The 23,250-nt window shown below is 37.5% G+C and overlaps 1 protein-coding gene across 1 annotated transcript in view; it reads left to right on the top strand.

Annotated features, from left to right (window-relative positions):
• The window catches only part of Sclt1 (sodium channel and clathrin linker 1), a 115,910-nt gene that overhangs the window by 69,300 nt on the left and 23,360 nt on the right, over positions 1 to 23,250 (top strand). The window contains exons 14-16 of the mRNA XM_041659195.1: positions 3,008 to 3,079; positions 8,175 to 8,249; positions 9,939 to 10,084. Coding sequence (XP_041515129.1) covers positions 3,008 to 3,079; positions 8,175 to 8,249; positions 9,939 to 10,084 — 293 coding nt within the window. The remainder of the gene's footprint in view (positions 1 to 3,007; positions 3,080 to 8,174; positions 8,250 to 9,938; positions 10,085 to 23,250) is intronic.

The raw sequence follows: 23,250 nt of genomic DNA on the forward strand, positions 1-23,250 counted from the left end.
AGTGGTGGCTGTAGTGACACAGCGTACAGTCCATCAGTGGTGGCTGTAGCGACACAGCGTACAGTCCATCAGTGGCGGCTGTAGTGACACAGCGTACAGTCCATCAGTGGCGGCTGTAGTGACACAGCGTACAGTCCATCAGTGGTGGCTGTAGTGACACAGCGTACAGTCCATCAGTGGTGGCTGTAGTGACACAGCGTACAGTCCATCAGTGGTGGCTGTAGTGACACAGCGTACAGTCCATCAGTGGTGGCTGTAGTGACACAGCGTACAGTCCATCAGTGGGTGGCTGACATGAATTTGTGTGTTCAAACCAGTCTGGGCTACATGGTGAGAAACTAGAAAGAGAGCGGAAGGGAAATGCAGAGGGTGGGATAAGAGAGTTTTAGTCTCTGTATAAACTTCCTCAGTCCACACTTTCATTAGATCCCAATGCTAAAGCTCTCCATGAACCTTAGATCACTGATAATATAGTCAAGGTTAATACCTCAGAAGATTCTTTTCAGAAAATACTTTGCTTCAACTGAGTTTGGCAGCATTATAAAATACTTAAAATATATTTATTATTGTTGTAAAGTTTCAAGTTAGTTGTATCAGTATTGGACACTGAAGTATAGTTCAGAAATTGTGTCAGAAGACAGATACAACTTTGCTTTTAAGAACAGAACTTTTTAAATTTATTTTTAAAAAGGAGTCTTTTCTCATTTTACATACCAATCCCAGTTTCCACTCCCTTCCCTCCTCCTGTTCTCCTCCCACTTTCCCCCCTACCCCATCACCCATCCTCTCCTCAGAGAGGGTAAGGCTTCCCATGATAAGTCACCAAAGTCTAGCACATTGCTTTGAAGCAGGACCAAGGCCTTACTATGTCTAGGCTGAGTAAGGTATCCTTCCAAAGAGAATGGGTTTCAAAAAGCCAGTACAAGCAGTAGGGATAAATCCTGGTCTCATTGTCAGAGGCCCCACAGTCTGCCCCAGCCATGCAACTGTCACTTGCATTCAGAGAGCCTAGATTGGACCTATGCTTATTCCCCTGCTGTGAGGCCAGAGTCAGCTTTCCATTGCTATAGGAGATTTAACTTAGGACAAGAAAGATTTATTTTGACCCACAGTTCCAGTGGCTGTGGTCTGTGATTAGTTGATCCCATTGTCAGGTCTCAGCAAGACAGCACATCATAACAAGGACACATGGTGGAGCCAAACCACTCGTCACATAGCCAAGAAATAAAAGATAGGAGGTCCCAACAACCCTTCAGATGCTTATCTCAAGTGAGCTGAAGATTTCCCAGTAGACCCCACTTTTTAAAGATTCTACCATCTCCCAATAAGGCCTTGCTGGGCACCAAGCCTTTACTAACTAGGATTCTAGCACTAACCTCCTCATCTGTAATGGAGGTAATAACTCATGGGGCTCTTGTAAGAACAATGAAATGATGCACATAAAGCATCTGAACAGTACCTGCTGCACATGATCCTCAACACATGCTGTTCTCATGTTACTGACATGTAAGCAAAATAGAGTGATCCTTAATCCTGGTTTATCTGAAATGTCAACATAATTTATAGCCCAAAGTAAAGCCTAAAATCAAGCCACTTACTCTGTTTGGCAGGTCTTCCAAAAGATAACGAATATTAGCTTAATAAAATAAAGTGCACAGCAGGCAATACTAAATGTATTCTAAGGAAAGTTTGTGCCCTATCATTAAAATAGGTCTTTTTATATGAGAAAGTTTCCAAAGGCTTTAAGATCATAAAAGTTTCCTGTTGGTCTCTATCCTCATCAATAATCCTCTTAGTCCTTTAAAAACCCTGAGAAACTTTTAGGAAAAATTATTGTTACAGACATCAAGATGAAGTGTAACTAATTATTCGAAATGCTGTGTGCTCACCAGTTACTCCGTTTCTGAAAACCTTCATGTTTATTCAAACTTTCCTTGAACTCTCATTGGCTCAGCACTAGTGTCTAGTGTACATTGTGCAAAGACCCTATACAGAGAACATAAGTGCTTTAAAAGTTATTAATTGCATGTCCAGTGTATGATTCTGCTTTGCTCCTCCTCCTCCTCTGACATTTTGCAGCATTCAGGTAGACTGCAGACATTGGTTTTCACCCTCTTCTCTCACAGGTGTAAAGTGCTCCTTCTCGGCTATGAACTTCCAGCCTGGCTGTCTCATCTCCAGACAGGCATTCTGTAAATATGTAGAAACTGGAAATGCACTGTCCTCAAAAGTTTTAGATTCGGAGAATATATTTATTTTCATTTAAAAATTACTTAATGCTGCTGGGCGGTGGTGGTACACGCTTTTAGTCCCAGCACTCGGGCGGCAGAGACAGGCACTTCTCTGTGGGTTTCAGGCCAGGCTGGTCTACAGAGCAAGTTCCAGGGTGGACTCCAAAACTACACAGAGAAACTGTCTCAAAAGAGAGAAGGGGTAGGGGTAGGGGAGAATAATATTAGTTATGCTATCTAAGATAATGATTAAATTATTTGGGGGACATATGTTAAAACTTTTATGGTTTTCTGCTTTCATTTTTAATAATGGTAAAATGCTAGTCAAAAAATCCATTATAAACTAAAGCTCTGTTTTTACAGTGTAAAAGGATCTTTACAGCCACTGTCCTTTTGAATATACCGTCCAGTTCTATCCTTAGTTCTCATGGCCACTCTTCGTTTTGCAATGCTGAGGTTCTGGAGCCTTATGTATACTAAACCAGTTCTACAAGAGCAGTCCTCTGGTCTGGTCTGGTCTGGTCTGGTCTGTATGGCTTGTATAATTTAGGGTAGCATTGAATTCACTATATAGTCCAGGCAGAATGAACAGAATCTCCCTGCCTCAGCCCATCTATGTGCATGCTCATGAAAAATTCTTAGATATTTCATACATTATATTCCTGTTTATCTTTTATGCCATAAAAGCTATTTCTTTTTTAATAAAACTCACCGTGTTATGTTTTTGTCAGTAATCATTTTTTTATTCTTTACCTAAATTGTGTCTTAATTCACAGGTTGAAAGCACAAAGAAACAGTATGAAGTACTGATTTCACAATTAAGGGAAGAACTTTCAGCTCTTCAGTTGGTATGTTCGAAAACCTTGTTAGTATTTTCCTCCAAATATTACTTGCTTTAAAGACCAGTATATATGTTATTGGGAATTCATTTGTTCCATATATGTTTGTTAAGCATGACCTAGGCTAAACAAAGTAAAAATCCACAGAAATGCTTTGTGCTGTGTTTGACTTGTGGTAGGTAAAGTAGATCAGGTAGCGTTCAACACATTTCATTTGTTGTTGAGAGAACACAGGGCCACTAAACCAGCCAGCTGCAGCTCCTGCCGGATGCTGGGTTAATCTGAAAGGCCAGGAAGGACGAAAATATATATATATATGTCAGTGGGAAAGAAGAAAGACAGTAAAGCTTCCTACAAATTAATAAATAAGGATGAGTAGGCAAAGGGGGGCAGTGAGGAAAGGAGTTTTGTGTGACAAGAGATTAGAAATTCAAATTTAACTTGAAGGTTTAATGAAATTAAATGTAATAACTGTTCCCAAAAGATCAAAACACAAAATGTCTAGGAATTAAAAGATACTTACAACTTCACAAATACACCTCTTCTGAATTCTTCCATCACTTTTAATCTGGTATAAAATTTTATCAATATTTTATGTATTCTGATAAATAATGTGCATTAGTGTATGTTCAACACATCCCCGTTTGTGCAACCATGCTCCTTCCAGGAAAACTTCTCCAAATAGATTGTCACACTCCAAGGTAGGGGTTTCCTAGCATCCTTAGCTTTTCCTATTGCACAGAATATTTTAAAGTAAATAATCATCAACAGAATAATATTTAAATACCTCTGAGTGTACTTTAGCAAACTTTATATGTAGAGGTCCCGGATGTAACAACCAGGGATGATTACTTTCTGCTTACCTAGTTTCACTTGTAGTAATGATGTAGGAACCTTTGTAAAAGCAATGGGATGCAGAGTGGCCTATTAGTCATCTAAAATTGTGTCTTATTTTGTTTGTTCTCTTTCATAGATTACCAAAAACAAAACTTGCAGCTTTAAGAAAGAAAAGAAAAATATCTTTTTATCAGAGATCACTTTAATGAATTGTAAATGGTATAAAAACAAGTATTTTTATTCTGTTTTCCAAAAAGAATGAGAATTGTCTAGGGATCCTTAAAACAATGGTGTAACGACCAAATCTATATAAAACCCACTATTCTGTAAAAAACTATTTTGGCAATTTCATTATGTAACGAATGTGTTTTATACTACATATCAAACACTTTTCTATCTGAATGATTTTCTAAAGATCTATAACATCTACTATCACATTTATTCTGCGGGAAAATTGTGCTGTCTGCTTAAAAAGCATTTTAAATATTAAAGGTAATTTTAAAAATATGGAGATTTCTAGGGTGGATTAGAAATGCCCTTCTAGAAATAGAAAAAGACAAGATCTCCTGAGTAATTGGGAGCATGGGGACCATGGGAGAAGGTAGAAGGGGAGGGGAGAGAAAGGAAGGGTAGCAGAGAAATATATATAGCTCAATAAAAACAATTTTAAAAAAATAAATACCCTTTTGAGACTGGGCGTGTAGCCTAGTTGGTAGAATGTATGTCTAATATGTAGGAAACGCTACACACCATGTAAAATTGTGTGCTGATGCACAGCTGTAAACCCAGCAGTTCAAGATTATTCTAGGCTATGTAGAGTTTATATCCTGAATGAGAATACTTCTCATCAGGAGTACTGCACATCAGGAGAGCATTAAACAGTGTATTTCAGATACTGAAAGTGAGTAATTGCCAGCAAGCTTACTGTATCTAGCAATGTACATTTTAAAATTAATGGAGAAATAAAGACCTTTCATGACAAGGACAAACTAAAGCAGTTCATGACCACCAAGACAGTGTTACAGAAGATGCTAAAAGGAAACCTGTATGGAGAGGAGGAAAAACCACACTCATGAGAACACAGAAAGAATGCATTTTGTAAGAGAAATAAACAAAAGTATGAAAGAATTAGCCCTGTCCAACTAAGGAAACCACCAGAGATCATCATGTGCATCAGGACAAAGAAAATAGTAATGGTCAAACCAATTAAAAAACAAAACTACAAGAATTAGCAAGTCAATAATAATAACCCTAAATGCAAGTAGTTATAATTGCCCAATTAAAAGATTCAGACTAGCTATAAATTTCTTTAAGAAACTCTTCTTACTGGCAAAGACAGACCAGAAGTGAATGAGTGGTAATTGATATGCCCAGTGAGTGGAACTGAAAAATAAGCAGGATGAAGTAATAATGAACTCTGACCTAAACAACTTTCTAGCAACAATTACACAGGAGGGATAAAGAAGACCACTTCATATTAATAAAGGGAAGAAATTATCAATAAAATAAGTAAAGAAACAGGACTTCCAGTTTCATAACTGACATCAGATGTACAGTGTATTTATAATGGAGGACTTCCCCACTTCTTTCATATCGACGTTAAGTCTTCCAGACTAAAATTTGCTGAAGAAACTTCAGTCTTGAAGCACACTATAAATTAGCAATGCACTTCTATAGAACACTGTTTTCTCAGCAGCCTATGGAGTTTTCTCTAAAATAGGTCACAGTGTAGTCCATAAACAGCTCTTAAAAAATACAGAAAAAAGCAAATAAAACATGCCTACAAATCACAATCCCAGAGAACCTAGACAACAATGAGGACCCTAAAGAGACATACATGAATCTAATCTACTTGGGAAGTAGAAAAAGACAAAATCTCCTGAGTAAATTGGGAGCATGGGAGAGGGTTGACAGGGAGGGGAGAGACAGGCAGGGGAGCAGAGAAAAATATATAGCTATATAAAAACAAAAAATACAGAACAATTGAAGTAATTCTTATTACTTATTAAGTCATAGAATAGTAAAACTAGAAATCAGTAACAAGGGAAATTATAAAAATAACCCTGCAGATATGTAAGTACACCATTGAAGAAGCCGTAGGAGAACTATAAAGCTTCCTAGAATCAGGTGAATATGGAAGTCCATCTTGTGAGAACCTGTAGAATACAGTAAAGACAGCTAGTTCAAAGAAGCGTGCAGCTGGTTTTCAGTCTCCAAATGAAAAGGTGTAGGCTATCTTTTTTTCAATAAGCTCTGTTTTATTTGAATAGGGACTGATAAGTGTGACTTCTGTGCTATCAGTTTTAACATTTGCTAACCCTTTATAAAGTATGATTTTAGAAATATTTCACAAATGCCTGAAAAATTAGTATATGTTCAAAAGCAGGTATATCAGTGGTTATTAACAGAACTTTTAATAAAAATTTATAATGTTCATTTTAATATTATAGTGCATTTTAATAGAACTAGTATGACAGTATGTTAATCATAAGTATTACAACTTTTCTGTTTCATTTTATTCATTTTTAACCCAGGCTAACCAAATACTGTTGGATCCATCATCACTTGGTGTCAGAGGAAGATGGCTTAAGCAGGGGCATAGATATGTGCATAGCCATTCTTTTCTTTTATAGTCCACTTCCTGGAAGTATGATCCAGCTTTGTTATTAACATATCATCCTACTTTGCTTTCTATTGCTGTGATAAAACACTGACAGAAAGCAACTAGAAGAAAGGACTTTATTTTAGTTTATAGGTTACAGTCCATCATCCAGGGAAGCCAAGGCAGGAGCTCAAGAGAGGAACCTAGAGGCAGGAAATGAAGCAGAGAGCATGGAGAAATGCTGCTTACTGGCTCTTTATGATTTATTCCGCCTGCTTTCGTATACAGCCTAGGACCATGTGCCTCAGGGTGGCACCACCCACAGTTTGCTGGTCATTAATCAAGAAAATGCTCCAGCATAGACCTGCGCACAGGCCAATCTGATGGAGGCAGTTTCTCAGTTGAGAGTCTTTCTTTCCAGGTGACTCCAGTTTTGTCAAATTGACAGAGACTAACCAGCACACATATTTATTAAAATTACATGAGTGGCATTATGAACATAACAGACGTCACCAATTTAACATCATAAAACTGAGATTCAGCAGGCAGAGAGACAACGGGGTCTTGAGATCAAGTTTGGGGGCAGCCTGGGCCATGTAGTGAGGCTGTGAAAAACCAAAACCTTTTATAGATAAGTACTTTACCGTGTGTGTGTGTGTGTATGTGTGTGTGGGACATGAAAAATGAGATTCCTACAAACTAAGTCTGTTTTTAACAACAACAACAAAAATGCTACTTTATTTGTAACAGGGTTCAAAGTAATCAATTCTGAGTAACTATTTAAAAGCCTGCTTTAGCCAGGCAGTGGAGGCACGTGCCTTTAATCCCAGCACTCAAGAGTCAGAGGCAAGTGGATCTCTAGTTCCAGAGCAGGTTCCAAAACTACCTAGAAACCCTGTCTAGAAAAAAAAATTGCAAGCAGTGAGGTAGACCTTTTGTATAATTATGAAAAAAAAACGAATATCACTCGTAGTGTACTGCCAACAAAGCAGTTTCACAGTAAAACTATGCTTATTCACAAATAAGTAGAAAAATAATTATGAAAAACTCACTGGTTGATTCTTGTGCTTTTAATATCTTGGCAAAATAATTGGTTAGTTGATATACTTGTTAAATTACTAAGTAAAATGTTTGACATGTAAAGTCTTTTAAGTGTAAATGTTTCAATGTTCTATGCTCATGTTAATAGATTTCCCTAGATATTAGGTATTTTATAAAGGAAAACTTGTTAGAATTTTGCACTTCCTATGCCAGATGTTTTCCTTGGGATATTGTGACACTGTATGGTTCCTTTTGCAAGATAATTTGATGATATTATATGAAAAGAGAACCTGTAACATCCAAAAAACTAGGCTCAGTTTTTTCTCCCATGAGTACCCCAGCCTCTACCTCTTACATATTCTGATAATTCCTTGGTATCCTAGAGCTGAAGGCAATTTCTGAAATCCTGGGATAGGTCACTCTTTGAAGTTTGACAGTTACTGTGCCCAGTAGTTATCCTAACTTAGTTGTAAGTACTGTGTACTTACATAAGACTATGGCCTTACTTAGTTGATGAGGCAACTGAAGTATTCTTGTTATGAACAAATCATTTTACTTTTCCATTTTTTCTCACCTTAATGTCTTACCAGATATATTTATTTGCATTATGACTTGATTTTATAGGACTGTGATGAAAAGCAAGGTCAAATCGATCGAGCCATTAGAGGGAAAAGAGCTGTGGAAGAAGAACTCGAGAAGGTAAGAAGGAAGTACGGCTGCCTCGCACTGCTGCCTGCTCTCTTCCCGCTGGCCTTATCAGTACTCGGGACAGTGTCTTTACTCAAATATAACTGAAGCCTCATTTAAATACTTACAACACCTATATCCATTTCTTTCTAAGAATACCCATATCCTTTGAACTTCGTACTTCAAGATATAACTTTCTTAGGTATCTATTTTTATTGCCTCATCCCAAAAGTAGTTTTCATTTTTTCTTCTTTTTTTTTAACTTTATACCAACTTACTGAGGCTAGACTGGAGTATGATAAGTATATATAACCAAAATATTATAGGATTGCTATGAATTTTACCTTTATGTATGTGTTTGTGTGTGTGTGTGTGCGTGCACGCATCTACATGCCTGTGTGCATGTGTGTATAGAGGCCAGAGGTTGACATTAGTGTCTTCCTCAGTCTTTCTCCACCTTATTTTTTGAGATAGAGTCTCACTGAAACTGTAATTAAGCACTCATATTGAAGGTGCTATGTTAGGGACTTGCATAAAAAGGCTAAGTAACTTTTCACAGTGTTAAAAAACACTAAGCAATGCAGTCAGGATTTGATTTTGAAAAGCTAACTCCATGGCATTCAAAGATTGTGATCTAGCCATGTTGTCAAAAATCATGACAAAATCGGGTAGTAAAACAGTAATTTACAAAGGAGAACGGCTTCATTTTAGAAAATAAGCATATGCAAATCTGCTCCAAGGTAGACACTTGCAGATGTCCTTCATGTCATGTAAGTTCTGTTTAGAATGCTGCCAGCTGCATATCAGACTTCAGGATGGATTTTTTTAATATTACGTGGACAAGGTTATAGTAGTACAGTGGAAAACGTAGAAGGCGTAGCAACTAATTCTCTGTTATCCACACAGCAGTGAGCCAAGGCCATAGCACTGTAGGACTGCAGTCCCAGCAAATAGTGCGGACATACTGCTATTCCACCTCTATGGGAAGGGCGGCGCAGCCTTACCAGTGGGACAACATAGGTGGCCCAGCCCAGCAGTCTTCTTGAGAGTGCAGTTAGATGAACCGTTTGTCTGAAAGTGTGATCTGGACCTCAGGGCCTGCTAGGTAGTTAGCCCGTGTGCTGTAAGAGGAGGCACAGGCTCTAGCTGACCTGCCCCTGAGAAAGGTAACTCCGATCTTAGCTATGTTGTTATCCTGGTAACCCAAAGCAAAGTTCTAGAACTTTAAGATCTACTAGTTACCCTAAAACACACTTTTACTTTTGAGTATTTTGGTAAAAGATTTTTTTTAAGAATATTTACTAAATAATTACTACACTTTTTTTTCTTTCTTTCTTTGATGTTTTAGGAAGAAACTTGAGGCCTTGTACATTCTTAGCAAGGGCGCTGCTCTACCATAGAGCTGCATACCCAGCCTGACCACTAGTTGTTTTTAAATTGATATTTAAAGCATTTTTTTTAAGTTTCAGCAGCTGTTTTACATTTCTATATTAGTTGAATAGTTTATAGTGAGCATGATTTCAAATTTTTTAGTTGTCAGTTTGTAGCATTTTATTTTGTAAATGAATCAATGATGGGTTTCTTTAAAAGATACCTTACCTTAGGAAAAGGTGAACACACAGTCATGGCCATTTCTCAGCAACATTTATTTACCGAGATAATTTCTTCCTATAAGGTAATGTTTATAAGCCTCTTCCTCAGATTTACCGTGAAGGCAAACAGGATGAAGGTGATTACAGAAAACTGGAAGAAATGCACCAGAGATGTCTTGCTGCAGAGCGTTCAAAAGATGACCTTCAGCTGAGACTAAAGAGTGCAGAAAATAGAATAAAACAACTTGAAATTAAGTAAGTTTTCTTTTGGACTTTCTATTCATATGGGTTTTGGTGAATTATTTACCTTTTAAGAGAACTTATAAAAACATCCAAATATGTTTTTATAATTTCTATTTGTATTAATTTTTAAGTTGGTGTACAAAATAATGCATTAGTGATGGCATTTTCATACTCATGAGCCATACACTTGTAATTTGTTCCCCTCCCACACTGCCCTCATTTATGTCCTTACCTACTCTATGGTTGGTTTCCTTCCCACACTAAATAGTCCCCGTTCCTACTTTCCTCTCCCGTCCCTAATATATCCTCCTAGCACCCTCAGGGTTCCATTCCATTTTACATACACACTCACACACAAACACATATTCCATATATACATGTAGTAATGATTATCTTTCCTGGTCTGGCTTGCTCGACTTGGTATGATGATTTCCAGTTGCATCAGCTTTCTTGCAAATATCATGATTTCATTTATCTTTCTTGCTGAATTAAATGCTGCTGTATCTCTGTACATTTTATCCGTTTGTCTGTTGCTGAACATCTAGACTGGTTCCATTCCTTCCTGGCTATTGTGAGTAGAGATGCTAAGAATGTGCCAGTGTCTCTGTGGTATGTTGATTTAGAGTATTGTATGTGAGTACATATGCGTGTATATGTCTCCAACTTAGATTATATAGGCTTTTTTTTTTTAATTTGGGGACTTCCATGCTGATTTCCATAGTGGTTGCACAAGTTTACATTTCTTCCATCAGTGACTACGGACTCTTCCTTCCTCACAGCCTTGCCAGCTTTTGTTTGATTTTCTTGGGTGAGATGGAAATCACAAAGCAATTTTGATTTGCATTTCCCTAATGGCTAAGGATGTTGAATATTTGTCCATATATTTACTGACCATTTCTGTTTTTGGACATCAATTTAGTTCATTAACGAACTTACTGATCAGATGATTAGTTTTGTGTTAAGTGGCTTTGTTTCATTCTCAAGTTTTTTTATGCATTCTAGATAAATTGTTAGGAAAGATGTTTTTACCCAGTCCGAAGCCTGGATTTCACTTATAGTTTATTTTTTCAGAAGCTTTTTTATGTCATGCAATCTCTTAGATCAATTCTTAGTGTTATTTCTTAATAATAAGGCATTTTTCAGATAATCCTTGCAATGCCTATATCTTGAGGTATTTTCTATATGTTCTTCCCTAATGATTTTAAACATTATAAAGTCTTTACTTTTAATTGATTTTTGTACAAAGTGGAAGAAAAGGACCTAATTTCTTTCTACTACATGTTACTTTCCCAGCCCCATTTATTGAAGAGGATTTTTGGTTTGTTTTTTTTTTTTCTCTCTCTAAAGTATGTTTTTGAAACCTTCGTCAAGAATCAGGTGATTAGGTTTATTTCTGGGTCATCTATTCTATTCTTTTTATTTGTATTTCTGTAGTACTTACATGCTGTAGTACTTACATGCTGTTTTTCTTTTTGTGGCTATGCAACATAACTTGAAATAAGATACTGTGATACTTCTAGCATTGTTCTTTTTGCTTAGGATTGCTTTACTATTCAGTGCTTCATGAAGTTTAGGATTTTTTTCTAGTTCTGTGAAGAATGCCAGTATAATTTTTATGGGGATTACATTGAATATGTAGGTATATTACTAAGGGTATTTTTAGGGGAATTGTTTCCCTTATGTTTTCTCAGTGCTTGTTATATATCCGTATATTAAAAAGCTACTGGTTTCTCTCATTGACTTTTGTATCCTGATGCTTTATTGAAAGTGTTTTTCGGTTCTAAGAGGTTTTATGTTGAGTTGTTAGGTTCCTTTTTGTATGACACCATATATCTGCAAATAGAAATAACTTAGCTCCTTTGTTTTCTACTTGTATCCTTTTTATTACTTTCTCTTGTTGCTGCTATAGTTAAAACTCCATTCACTACATTGAATAAGTGGAGAGAGCTGACACTTTTTCTCATTCCTGGTTTTTGAGGAAATGCATGAAGCCTTTTCCCATTTACTATAACGTTGTCTATTTTATCGTGGTTAGCTTTTACTATTTTGAGGTGTGATTCTTGAGTTCCTGGTTTTTTGGGGGTTTTTTGTCAAGGCATTTTGAACTTCGTTGAAGGCCTTTCTGCATCTATTGAGATGATTACCTTATTTCCATTCTTGAATTTATAATTGTAATGTATTACATTTGTAGATAAACATTCCAAATCATGCTTTTATCCTAAAAAGAAGCTGACTTTGTCATGTTGAATGTTCTTTTTGACGTTTGGTTGAATTCAGTTTGCAAGTATTTCATTGAGACCTTTTAGATCCTTCTTCAGGAATAAAATTATCCTACAATTTCTTCTTTGGTAATGTCTTTATCTGATTTTAATATCAGGTAATACTGACTTTGTAAATGAATTTAGTACCATTCTTTCTTTTTCCATCATATACAATAGTTTGAGGAACATTGGTAATAGTTCTTTAAACTTCTATAGAATTCAGTTTTTTTAATTGAGAAAATTTTTATTACTGATACATTTTCATTACTACAGATCTATTGTAGTTATCTAAATTCTGGTTTAATTTTGGTAGGTCATATCTAGAAATTTTTCTAAATTTTTCAAATTCATTAGAACATAAACTTTTCAAAATATGCCCTAGTGAAGCTCTAAATTTCATTGTGTTTGTTGTTGTCTCCCTTTTAAACTCTAATTTTATTACTTAGATATTCTGACAACACACCAGCCCACAGAAATTGAACATTATTTCATGAGTCATCAAAGAAATCAGGATAGAAGTAGAAAATTTTTCTAGAATTGGATGGTAACAAAAACACAGCATTTTCTCTGTCTTTGAATTGTAAATGCTAGTTTGTCTCTGAGTTTATTGGCGTATGTTAAGTTGCATAGTTGTTATAAAAACGTTTTTCTCATATGCTTACCATGCATGAAGTTTTTCCATGAGTATAAACAGAAGACAGCATTTTAAGACTTATATTTATTAGTGTCTTAGTTACCATTCTATTGCTGTGAAGAGACACCATGACCAAAGCAACTTATAAAAGAAAACATTTAATTGGAGTCTTGCTTACAGTGTCAGAGGGTTAGTTCATGATCATCATCATGAGAAACCTGGTGTCAGGCAGGCAGACACGACACTAAAGCAGTAGCTGGGAGCTACATTCCCAGGCAGGAAGCAGAGAGAAAGAGCACTAACTGGACCCCATGGGCTCATCCCCAGTGACACAGCTCCTCAGCAAGACTATTCTACCTCCTGATCCTTCCCAAACAATTGTACCAGCTCAGGATTAATCATGCAAATATACCAGCTCAGGATTAAACATGTGTAACGGCGTAAATGAATGCAGACAGAGTGTAAAAATATATATATAGCTTTAATGTAGAAATAGACTTACAGAACCACCGTTCCCGCGGAGACCAGGAAAGCAGAAGCAAGCGCTCGGAGCTTGCTCGCCAAATTTATAGGCAGACATTAGCCCGAGGCGAACACGCCCCCTAAGGGGCGGGACTTATCCCTACATCTCCCCTTTTTGTCTAAATAAGACAGAACTAAACCAAATACAACTACATACAATAACAACAAATAATAAATATAACAAACAATATTGAGAACAAAAGCTTTGCTAAACATTCTATCTCAAGGAGTCCAAATAATGTAAAGAGTAACTACAATTATATAATCTTCAACTCAGTCAAAGATCTGAGAAGGGAATAAACACTACTCAACAAACGAGATATATCCAAAATGTGCAACAATTGACAGAGACAACTGACTACCTGGGCAATCACCCAAAGTCTCGTTTGCAACGTTGAGTCAACCAATTTTGGCTAAGGCCTAACATAACTGACATACCATTATTAAAGGCAAGGAACTTTTCAAAACTATCTTACCCTGTCTTGGCAGGATATGACAGTCCTGTTTTATCCATTGATGCATGCTCTGTATCTGTGTCAGTGGTTGAGGTATGGGCATTTCTTTGCCCAAAGGCCAGTTCTGCCAAAATAGAAAGGCTCCAGGTGGAGTGTTTTTGGTGCTCAACATTCTCTCGGGAATAGAGCGGTGTTGCCAGGAGCAATTGTGTCTCACTATCACGAAACTCTGAGTTAGATTAAAGGCCATATTCTACAGCTCTTTGAAGAGGTTGAAGATTATCTATCTATACTGAGTATAATCTCTATATATCTAAAGAACCTGATTAGTCTAATTATAAATGACAAACTTAGATGACAATTAGTCTATATAATTCTCAATATCTATCTAACTTAAAGACTAAGACAATAAACGACTGTGAAACAAATGAGGACAATGACCTCCAAATATAAACAATGTACAAATATACATTGCAGTAGGTAAATATATATCAATACACAAATATTATATAAGTATCTTAATCAGAGGTAGAAATGTACACTGCAATATGGTAAATATATACAATATATATATCAATACAATATATGTCAATACATAAAAATGTTTTAAACAGAGGTAGAAACATGCATGCGTACAATAGTCCATATAATTTAACTTTGTTTCATTATACAAGAATTGATACCAATATATTTGTCTAAAAGCAGTAACTCACAATTATAAATCTATTATCCCATCATTCCTTCTTTTTTTTTTTTCAAAATGATCCTTGAGCTTATAAAATTCCTCTCCCAACCCTCAATCATATACTAATTATAATCAACCCCTAAATGATGTCCCTAAACCCAAGGGCAAACTTTACTGGGAGAGGGGACGTCGTTCTCTAGAATTACTTCCAGCTGTCATAGGGGCGACGTTCTTTCTGGGGGATCCTGTGAAAGTAAAATGATGGTTAAATTTCAAGATAATGTCTTTTAAAATTGCAAATAGTCTCTGAGTATTTTCGTGCAGGTCTGGCCAAAATGTTGTATAAGATGTGCACCATTTCAGCTAACCAAGTTGGAACTGTCTTGTGCAGCTGGTACCAAAAGCAGGTCTTGTAGTAGCGCTATCAGTATCATGACGTCATATCAACCAGGTGGAGTTGTTGTTATGGGGCCCCATCTTCTTCCTGGAAACTTCAAATGTCACTTCAGGAAAAACTCATTGTTCATTATGAAAAACTTAAACATTAATCATATAGACATATATATATATTCAATGAAAGACATGATAGATATATTCAATGAAAAGTATGATAGATATGAAGAGAAGCAAAGATGTTTTCTAAACTCATATTTCTTTCTGTCCCATATCATGGCTCTTGACATGAGACAGAAACTCCAGAAACTCTGGGTTTTTCTCTTACTAACAGGCTTGGAATTGGAGAGGGACTGAGCCAGAGTCCAACTTCAAAACCAGCTTTATAAATTTAGAAATATGGTTTAATATTACTTACACAACCCATTCAGTTGTCTTGATATTTCCTATTGGGCAGGTATTTTTCCATCTGTCAGTATCCAAACATCCAGGGTCCCTTGAATTTCTCAAAGATGAGTGTTTTCCTGTGGAGATAAGAACAGAACCCTGCCCCCATTCTATATGTTTTTCTTACCACCTGTATGAATATCATCGTTGTGGATGAGTTGTCATTTCTCCTTTCCAAGAGGTTTCTCCTCTTCAAATCGAAACTTTATTAATTTTGATGGTATCCACAATTTTTCTTCTCCTGTGGAAACAAGAGCAAAACCCCTTCCCCAACGTAGCACATCTCCTGGCTTCCACTGAGAGGTCAGCACATCTTTGAAATAAATCGGTTGATTTAGTTCAGCAGACTTTTCCATTATCCAATGTCTTTCTGCTGCTGTCGTTCCTTTCTCATTAGCGTTAAGAAAATTCAAGGTTAGTAAAGCATTATGTAATCTATTTCTGGGGGTATTTTCAGTCCCTTTCTGTTTGTTCAGCATATCCTTTATAGTACGATTTGATCTTTCTATAACTGCCTGACCTGTAGGATTATTTGGTATACCTGTAATGTGTTTTATATTATAATAATCAAAAAAGCGTTTCATTTTCTTAGATACATATGCTGGACCATTATCTGTCTTTATTTGCGCAGGTATACCCATGATGGCCATAACTTCCAATAAATGTGTGATTACTGAATCAGCCTTTTCTGAGCTCAGGGCAGTAGCCCATTGAAAACCTGAATACGTGTCTATGGTGTGGTGTACATATTTTAATTTGCCAAATTCTGCAAAGTGGAACACATCCATCTGCCAGATTTCAATCCTTTGGGTGCCCTTTGGATTAGCCCCTGCAGGCAGTGGCGTTTGGTTATAGAAAGAGCAAGTAGGGCATTTCTTTACAATCTCCTTAGCTTGTTGCCATGTAATTGAAAACTCTTTCTTCAAACCTTTGCTATTAACATGATGTTTTTTATGAAATTCAGAGGCTTGTAGCACACTACCAATCAATAATTGATCAATTTCTGCATTACCTTGTGCTAGAGGACCTGGCAGACCCCTATGGGATCGGATGTGTGTTATGTACATAGGGCAAAGCCTGTTCCTGATCAAATCTTGAACCTGGAGGAACAATGAGGTTAGTTCAGTATCATCAGGTATAAATTCAGCAGTTTCAATATGTAAAATAACTCTTTCTGCGTATTGTGAATCTGTAACTATATTAATAGGTTCTTTAAAATCCCTTAGCACCATAAGAATGGCATATAATTCCGCCTTCTGGACAGAAGTATACGGACTTTGTTCCACCTTATCCAAGTCTTCTGATTTGTAACCTGCCTTCCCTGATTTATTGGCATCAGTATAGAATGTACGGGCTCCAGTTATTGGAGCATCACGGACGATTCGAGGAAGAATCCAAGAAGTTCTCTTTATGAAGTTAAGCCGCTTGCTTTTTGGATAGTTGTTATTAATGTCTCCCAAGAAATTAGCACAAGCTCTTTGCCATGGTTCATTATCTTCCCATAATTTCTTTAGTTCATCAGCAGTGAAAGGCACTATAATTTCTGCTGGGTCTATGCCTGCTAGTTGACGAAGTCTCAGCTTGCCTTTTATAATTAACTCAGAGACTTTTTCCACATAAGTTTTCAGTTTCTTACTTGGTTTATGTGGTAAAAAGATCCATTCCAAAATAATATCATCTCTCTGCATTAAAATTCCTGTAGGAGAAATTTTTGATGGTAGTATGACGAGAATACAATCGAGCTCTGGATTCACCCTGTCCACATGTGCCTGTTGTAATTTTTCCTCAATCATTGTCAGTTCCTTTTCTGCTTCAGCTGTTAATTCTCTGGGACTGTTTAAATCTTTATCACCATCCAAGGTTTTGTTCAAATGAATTATTAAATCAGGTGTTATTCCAATAGCTGGTCGTAGACTGGAAATGTCTCCTAACAGTCTTTGAAAGTCATTAAGAGTCCGTAGGCGATCTCTCCTAATTTGTGCTTTTTGTGTCTTAATTTTTTGCAAACCTATTTTATAACCTAAATAATTAACAGAATCTCCCTTCTGAATCTTTTCAGGAGCTAATTGCAATCCCCATTTAGGTAAAAGTATCTTTATTTCTTCAAACAGTCTGTTCAAGGTATCCATGTTTGAATCGGATAACAAGATGTCGTCCATGTAATGGTATACTATAGATTTGGGAAATTTCTTGTGTATTATTTGTAATGGTTGGTTCACAAAATATTGGCACAGGGAGGGGCTATTTAACATACCCTGGGGGAGAACGGTCCAGTGGTACCTCCTCGAAGGTTGAGAATTGTTATAAGTAGGCACTGTGAAGGCAAATTTTTCTCTATCTTCTTTTTGCAAAGGTATAGTGAAAAAACAATCCTTTAAATCAATAACTATGAGAGGCCATCCTTTTGGTAATAAAGAGGGCAAAGGAATTCCAGATTGCAGAGGGCCCATAGATAGGTTGAATAACCTTGTTGATGGCCCTGAGATCTGTCACCATTCTCCATTTACCTGATTTTTTCTTAACCACAAATACAGGAGAATTCCAAGGGCTGGTAGATTCTTCTATATGTCCAGCATCTAATTGTTCTTGTACCAGCTGTTCTAAAGCCTGTAACTTTTCCTCAGCTAAAGGCCATTGCTTTGTCCATATTGGTTTCTCAGTCAACCATTTTAGAGGCAAGGCTGTTGGTATCTCTGACGGGACATCAATTGCTTGTTCTTTTACAGCCCGAATGGCCGGTTTTCTCAGTTTGTAATATCTTTTAATATTATTCTCAGAAATATAGGCTCTAGATTTAGCAGGAATGTTAATTTCAGTATTCCATTGTTGTAATAGGTCACGACCCCATAAATTCATTGCAATATTGGCTACATATGGCTTTAATTTTCCTATTTGTCCCTCTGGCCCTATACATTCAACCCATCTCGTGCTCTGCCTTACTCGAGATAGGGTTCCAATTCCCAGGAGCTGAACATTTACATTCTGAAGAGGCCAATACGGATGCCAAGATTCTGGGGTAATGATACTTACATCAGCACCTGTGTCCAGCAGGCCAGTAATAAAAATGCCATTTACACACACTCTCAGTTTAGGTCTTTGATCATTTATAGAAGTTTGCCAAAACACACGTAACTTATCTTTCTGATCATTATTGCTTGTAACAGTAGGCATGGGGCTTCCTAATTGTCCTGATGAGGCACGTTCTCTGCAGAAACTGGATATGACTGAACCATGTTTGCCATGGGGGCCTGTGAGGCCCCCCCTCTCACGTTTCCCGGCTGTATCAGGTTGCCTTGTCTATCTCTTGTAGACCTGCATTCATTCGTCCAATGTCTGCCCTTTCCACATCTTCTACATAAACCTGAAGGCTGAGTCCTCCTATTTCTGTTATTTCTAGAAGATGCATTATTATTATTATTTCTGAAAGATGCATTATTATTATTATTATTATTATTTCTGAAAATCCGTTGTTTACAATTCCTTTTAATATGACCCATTTTTCCACAATTAAAACATTTGGTATTCTGGTGTCTCCTTTTACCATTGGAAATTGCTTCTTCTACCCATGCTTCAGTGCCATAATCAAATGTATCAACATTGAGTGTATGCAAGACCCATTCTTCCAACGGTGCTGATCTGAGCTTTAAAGGACCCAAAATCCTTTTGCATTCCACATTTGCATTTTCATAAGCCAAAGACTCAATCATTATACGTCTTGCTTCTGGGTCAGATATTCCTATTTGTACAGCCTTAGTTAATCTTTGTAAAAAGTCACTAAAGGGTTCTCTCTGACCCTGTTTAACTCTGACAAATGATTCCATTCTCTGTCCTGGGTCTTGTACCCTGTCCCAAGCCCTTAAGGCTGCTGTAGTACACATGGAGAGTGTGTTTTCATCCAAATTAGCTTGTTCCTGAGGATCAGAAAAGAGCCCTTCACCTAGAATTTGATCTAGGGAAATGTCAATTCCCTTCGCTTTTTCCTGCTGTTCTAAGAGTCTAGCCTCTTGCCTGAATAAGCATTTCCATTTCAATTGCGGTCCACTCTCCAGTACCGCAGAGCTCAGCTGGAGCCAGTCTGAGGGGGTTGCTCTGCTTGTCGTGGCCCAAGATCTTAGCATCTCCTTAACAAAAGAGGCTTGCATCCCAAAAGTCATGACAGCCTGTTTTATTTCCTTGAGATCATTCATACGCACAGGTTCCCATGTATCCTCCTTGATGACCCTAGGGTTTTTGGAACCAATCACCTTCTCTGTTGTTATTACTGGAAAGGCAGGTAGAGCTGTAGGTAGAGCTTTGTGGAAATTGTCCCGGAGAGACTTACCCACAGATGTAGTTAAAATTTTCCTTTCTACCCTTTGCTCTTCCTCATCAGAATTTAGAAATTCCTCAATCTTTTCAATTCTATTCACCATTGCTTTCTGCAATGTCTGAATCTCCTGTCCAGAATTATGTTCCAAAGCCTTCATTGAGGATTCTAAAATATGAAGTTTGTCCGTTAGAGATAACATCTCATCTTTGGACATAATTTTTATGGCATAAACCGTGCCTTCTTGTATTGACAATCTTTCCGTCAATCTGTCATAAGCTTTAGACAAAATCCGATTGTCACATTCAGCAGTTTTGATTCTCTCAGTTAATGTTTCATTTCCAACAGAAAGGGACTGAATCTTATGGTCCAGATCAGCTGTTCCCTCTTCCATAGTAATGAATTTCTCCTTAACATCAGCCTGAAGAACTTCAACCTGATTCTTGAGAAGATTGTTATCAGCCTGGAGAACTTCAAACCGATTCTCGAAAAGATTGTTATCAGTCTGGAGAACTTCAACCTGATTCTTGAGAAGATTGTTATCAGCCTGGAGAACTTCAAACTGATTCTTGAGAAGATTGTTATCATTCTCAATTGTTTTTAAGCGTTCAATCTCTACCTTAAGAATCCTGGATTCGTCTCGTAAAGACTTTATCATATTTCTATTATCAAACCATTTGGTGCCAATGAAAACTACGAATCCCAGAAGGATCCATATATGTGGGGTGATAGACACCTCTTGTAAAATCTCCCACATGGTACAATTAAAAAAATCATTAAATTCTTGAATAGTAATGTGTTCAGACATTTTATTTATAAAAGAAAATTTTTTTACCTGCAAAGATCGGTTCCTGCCAGTGGTGGTCTCTGTGTTTTTGGAGCCTGTCCTAGAACTAGCTCTTGTAGACCAGGCTGGCCTTGAACTCACAGAGATCCGCCTGTCTCTGCCTCCCAAGTGCTGGGATTGAAGGCGTGCACTACCAAGGCCTGGCAGGCCTCAAACTCACAGAGATCTGCCTGCCTCTGCTTCCCAAGTGCTGGGATTAAAGGCGTGCTCTACCACTGCCTGGCCGGCCTCAAACTTGTGATCCTCCTGCCTCTGCCTCCTTCAGCAAATCCTACCTGCGTGGGCCACCACAACCGGCCAAGTCACTTTGTAACAGACCAAATCTGACGCTGTGGCAGCTTTTGTTGCAAAACCGCAAGTACTTGAGCTTCTGCTAATTCAGGCAGTGGGGTTCCGCTGCAAAACTTAGCCAAGGCAGGCAGAATGGGCCTGTGTCGCGAGTGTGTCTCGGACTCGGCACTGGGGCCGGAGTCACGAACTGAAAAACAGCACCGGGGAGGGTGCTGTGTTAGCTAGCGGGCTACCCGCTTGAGTTGGGGGCAAAATAGCCCGACGTTGGACGCCAAAATGTAACGGCGTAAATGAATGCAGACAGAGTGTAAAAATATATATATAGCTTTAATGTAGAAATAGACTTACAGAACCACCGTTCCCGCGGAGACCAGGAAAGCAGAAGCAAGCGCTCGGAGCTTGCTCGCCAAATTTATAGGCAGACATTAGCCCGAGGCGAACACGCCCCCTAAGGGGCGGGACTTATCCCTACAAACATGCAAATATACGAACCTATGCCTACCACTCTCATCAAACCACCACATTACATAATGATGCTTCTTTTCTGTGTGACTTCTTTAAAATTATGGAATGAAATTTATCTAAAGGAGTTCTGTTTTGCGTACTTTCATACTGATTCTCCTCAGTGTGAATTCATTTTCATTGTTTTCACATCCTGCATATGGGTTGTGAGCAAGGGTAAAAAGCTTTTCCGTATTTCTGACATGTAAAATCATCTCTTTAGAATTTTAAATGTCCCATAAAGGACAAGTCCTAGTCCATCTTTACATTAGACTTCTTCCTAACATCAGTTCTTTTGCTTTGCTGAGATGATGGGAAATCTCAAAGCGTCCAGCTATCTCCACAGCCATGTGCTTCTCTCCAGCATCATTTCTTCTGTCTTGCCCAACCCACGGGGAAGCAGTGGAGCTTTCCATGCCCTCCACATGCATAGGCTGGTTTTTGTTTTTTCTCCAGACTATCTTTTTATGTATCCTCCGGGAATACTTGATAAATATTTGCTTATGATCACTTCATTCACAGGGTTCCTTTTAAGTGTGCATTCTTTTGCCCAGCTCTCATTTCAGAAATGCTAACTTCACGGTTTCTCAAATTTCCATTAATCTCTAATGATCCCTCTTTTTTTCCCCCTGTTTTGCTGCTGGTGGTGGTAGTACATTATGGACTTCTGTTAGGAGGCTCACACATGGTTGCTTCTGTTGCTAATGTCCTTTTATGACCAGTGCCTTTGTATACTATTTCATTGGGAAGCTGATTATTGAAACTTTACTATATAAAAAGAAAACATAGCTACATGTGTTATAGGAATGAATGACTTTATATAGAATTAAAACTCTATGTTATAGAAATGAATGATTTCATATAGAACTTAAAACTTAGAAGAATGTGGGAAGAACTAGAAAACCAAAAGTCTAAACAAGACAGAGATAAAGATCAGAGCCAACCATAAGCATTGGAAAGCTGGGGTTGGAATAGAACCATAAACTGTGGTTCATGGTTGTAAAACTGACATCAGGTAAAAACTGTTTGTGCATATTAGGAATTTCTCTCCTTATCAGTTATTTTAACCAGTAATTGAGATGTTTGGCTTTTTATTTTGAAACTAGGTCTCATGCAATAGCATATATCTTGGAATTTACTATGTAGCCCAGGCTGGCTTCAAACTCAAGGTAATCCTCCTGCCTCAGGTTTCCAAGTGCTGGGATAACACACATGAGCCACCATGCCCAGCAATATTTCTATTAAGCCATCTCAATATTAGTAGCATTGCATATTTCCTATGACAACTAGAAACCTGGGTATGTTCAGAGTGACTGGTTCTCTGGAATTGAAAGATGGAAATTTCAGAAAATGGGAATGAAAGTTAACAGTATATTGATTGAAACATAAATATTTAAAGAATGCCTGATCTAATAATCCATGGCTGAAAAATTCAAGAAATCAGTCTATTAATCTGTGCTAAAATAAGCTAAGGTTAGTTTAACAGGGAATATGCAGATTGTTTTTACTTTAATTTGTGATGTGGTCAGCTGTTGTGTTTTTCTTTGGTACTAACATTAAGTAAAAGTTTCATTAGCAGCTGCTACTTCATCTGCTAACTATTAGGTTCACATTGTTCTCTTGATGTAGCAATTCTCAACATTAGGGAAAAATTTGAAAGAAATTTCACATTGATTTTCTAAATGAGTAATAACAGGTCAGCTTGTCTTACATAAAACTATTAAATTAGAGCCGGGCGGTGGTGTGGCACACGCCTTTAATCCCAGCACTCGGGAGGCAGAGGCAGGCGGATCTCTGTGAGTTCGAGACCAGCCTGGTCTACAAGAGCTAGTTCCA

The sequence above is a fragment of the Microtus oregoni genome, unplaced genomic scaffold (assembly GCF_018167655.1).
Source record: "Microtus oregoni isolate MIOR12 unplaced genomic scaffold, Mior012 000010F_ref0000083, whole genome shotgun sequence".
Classification (NCBI taxonomy): Eukaryota; Metazoa; Chordata; class Mammalia; order Rodentia; family Cricetidae; genus Microtus; species Microtus oregoni.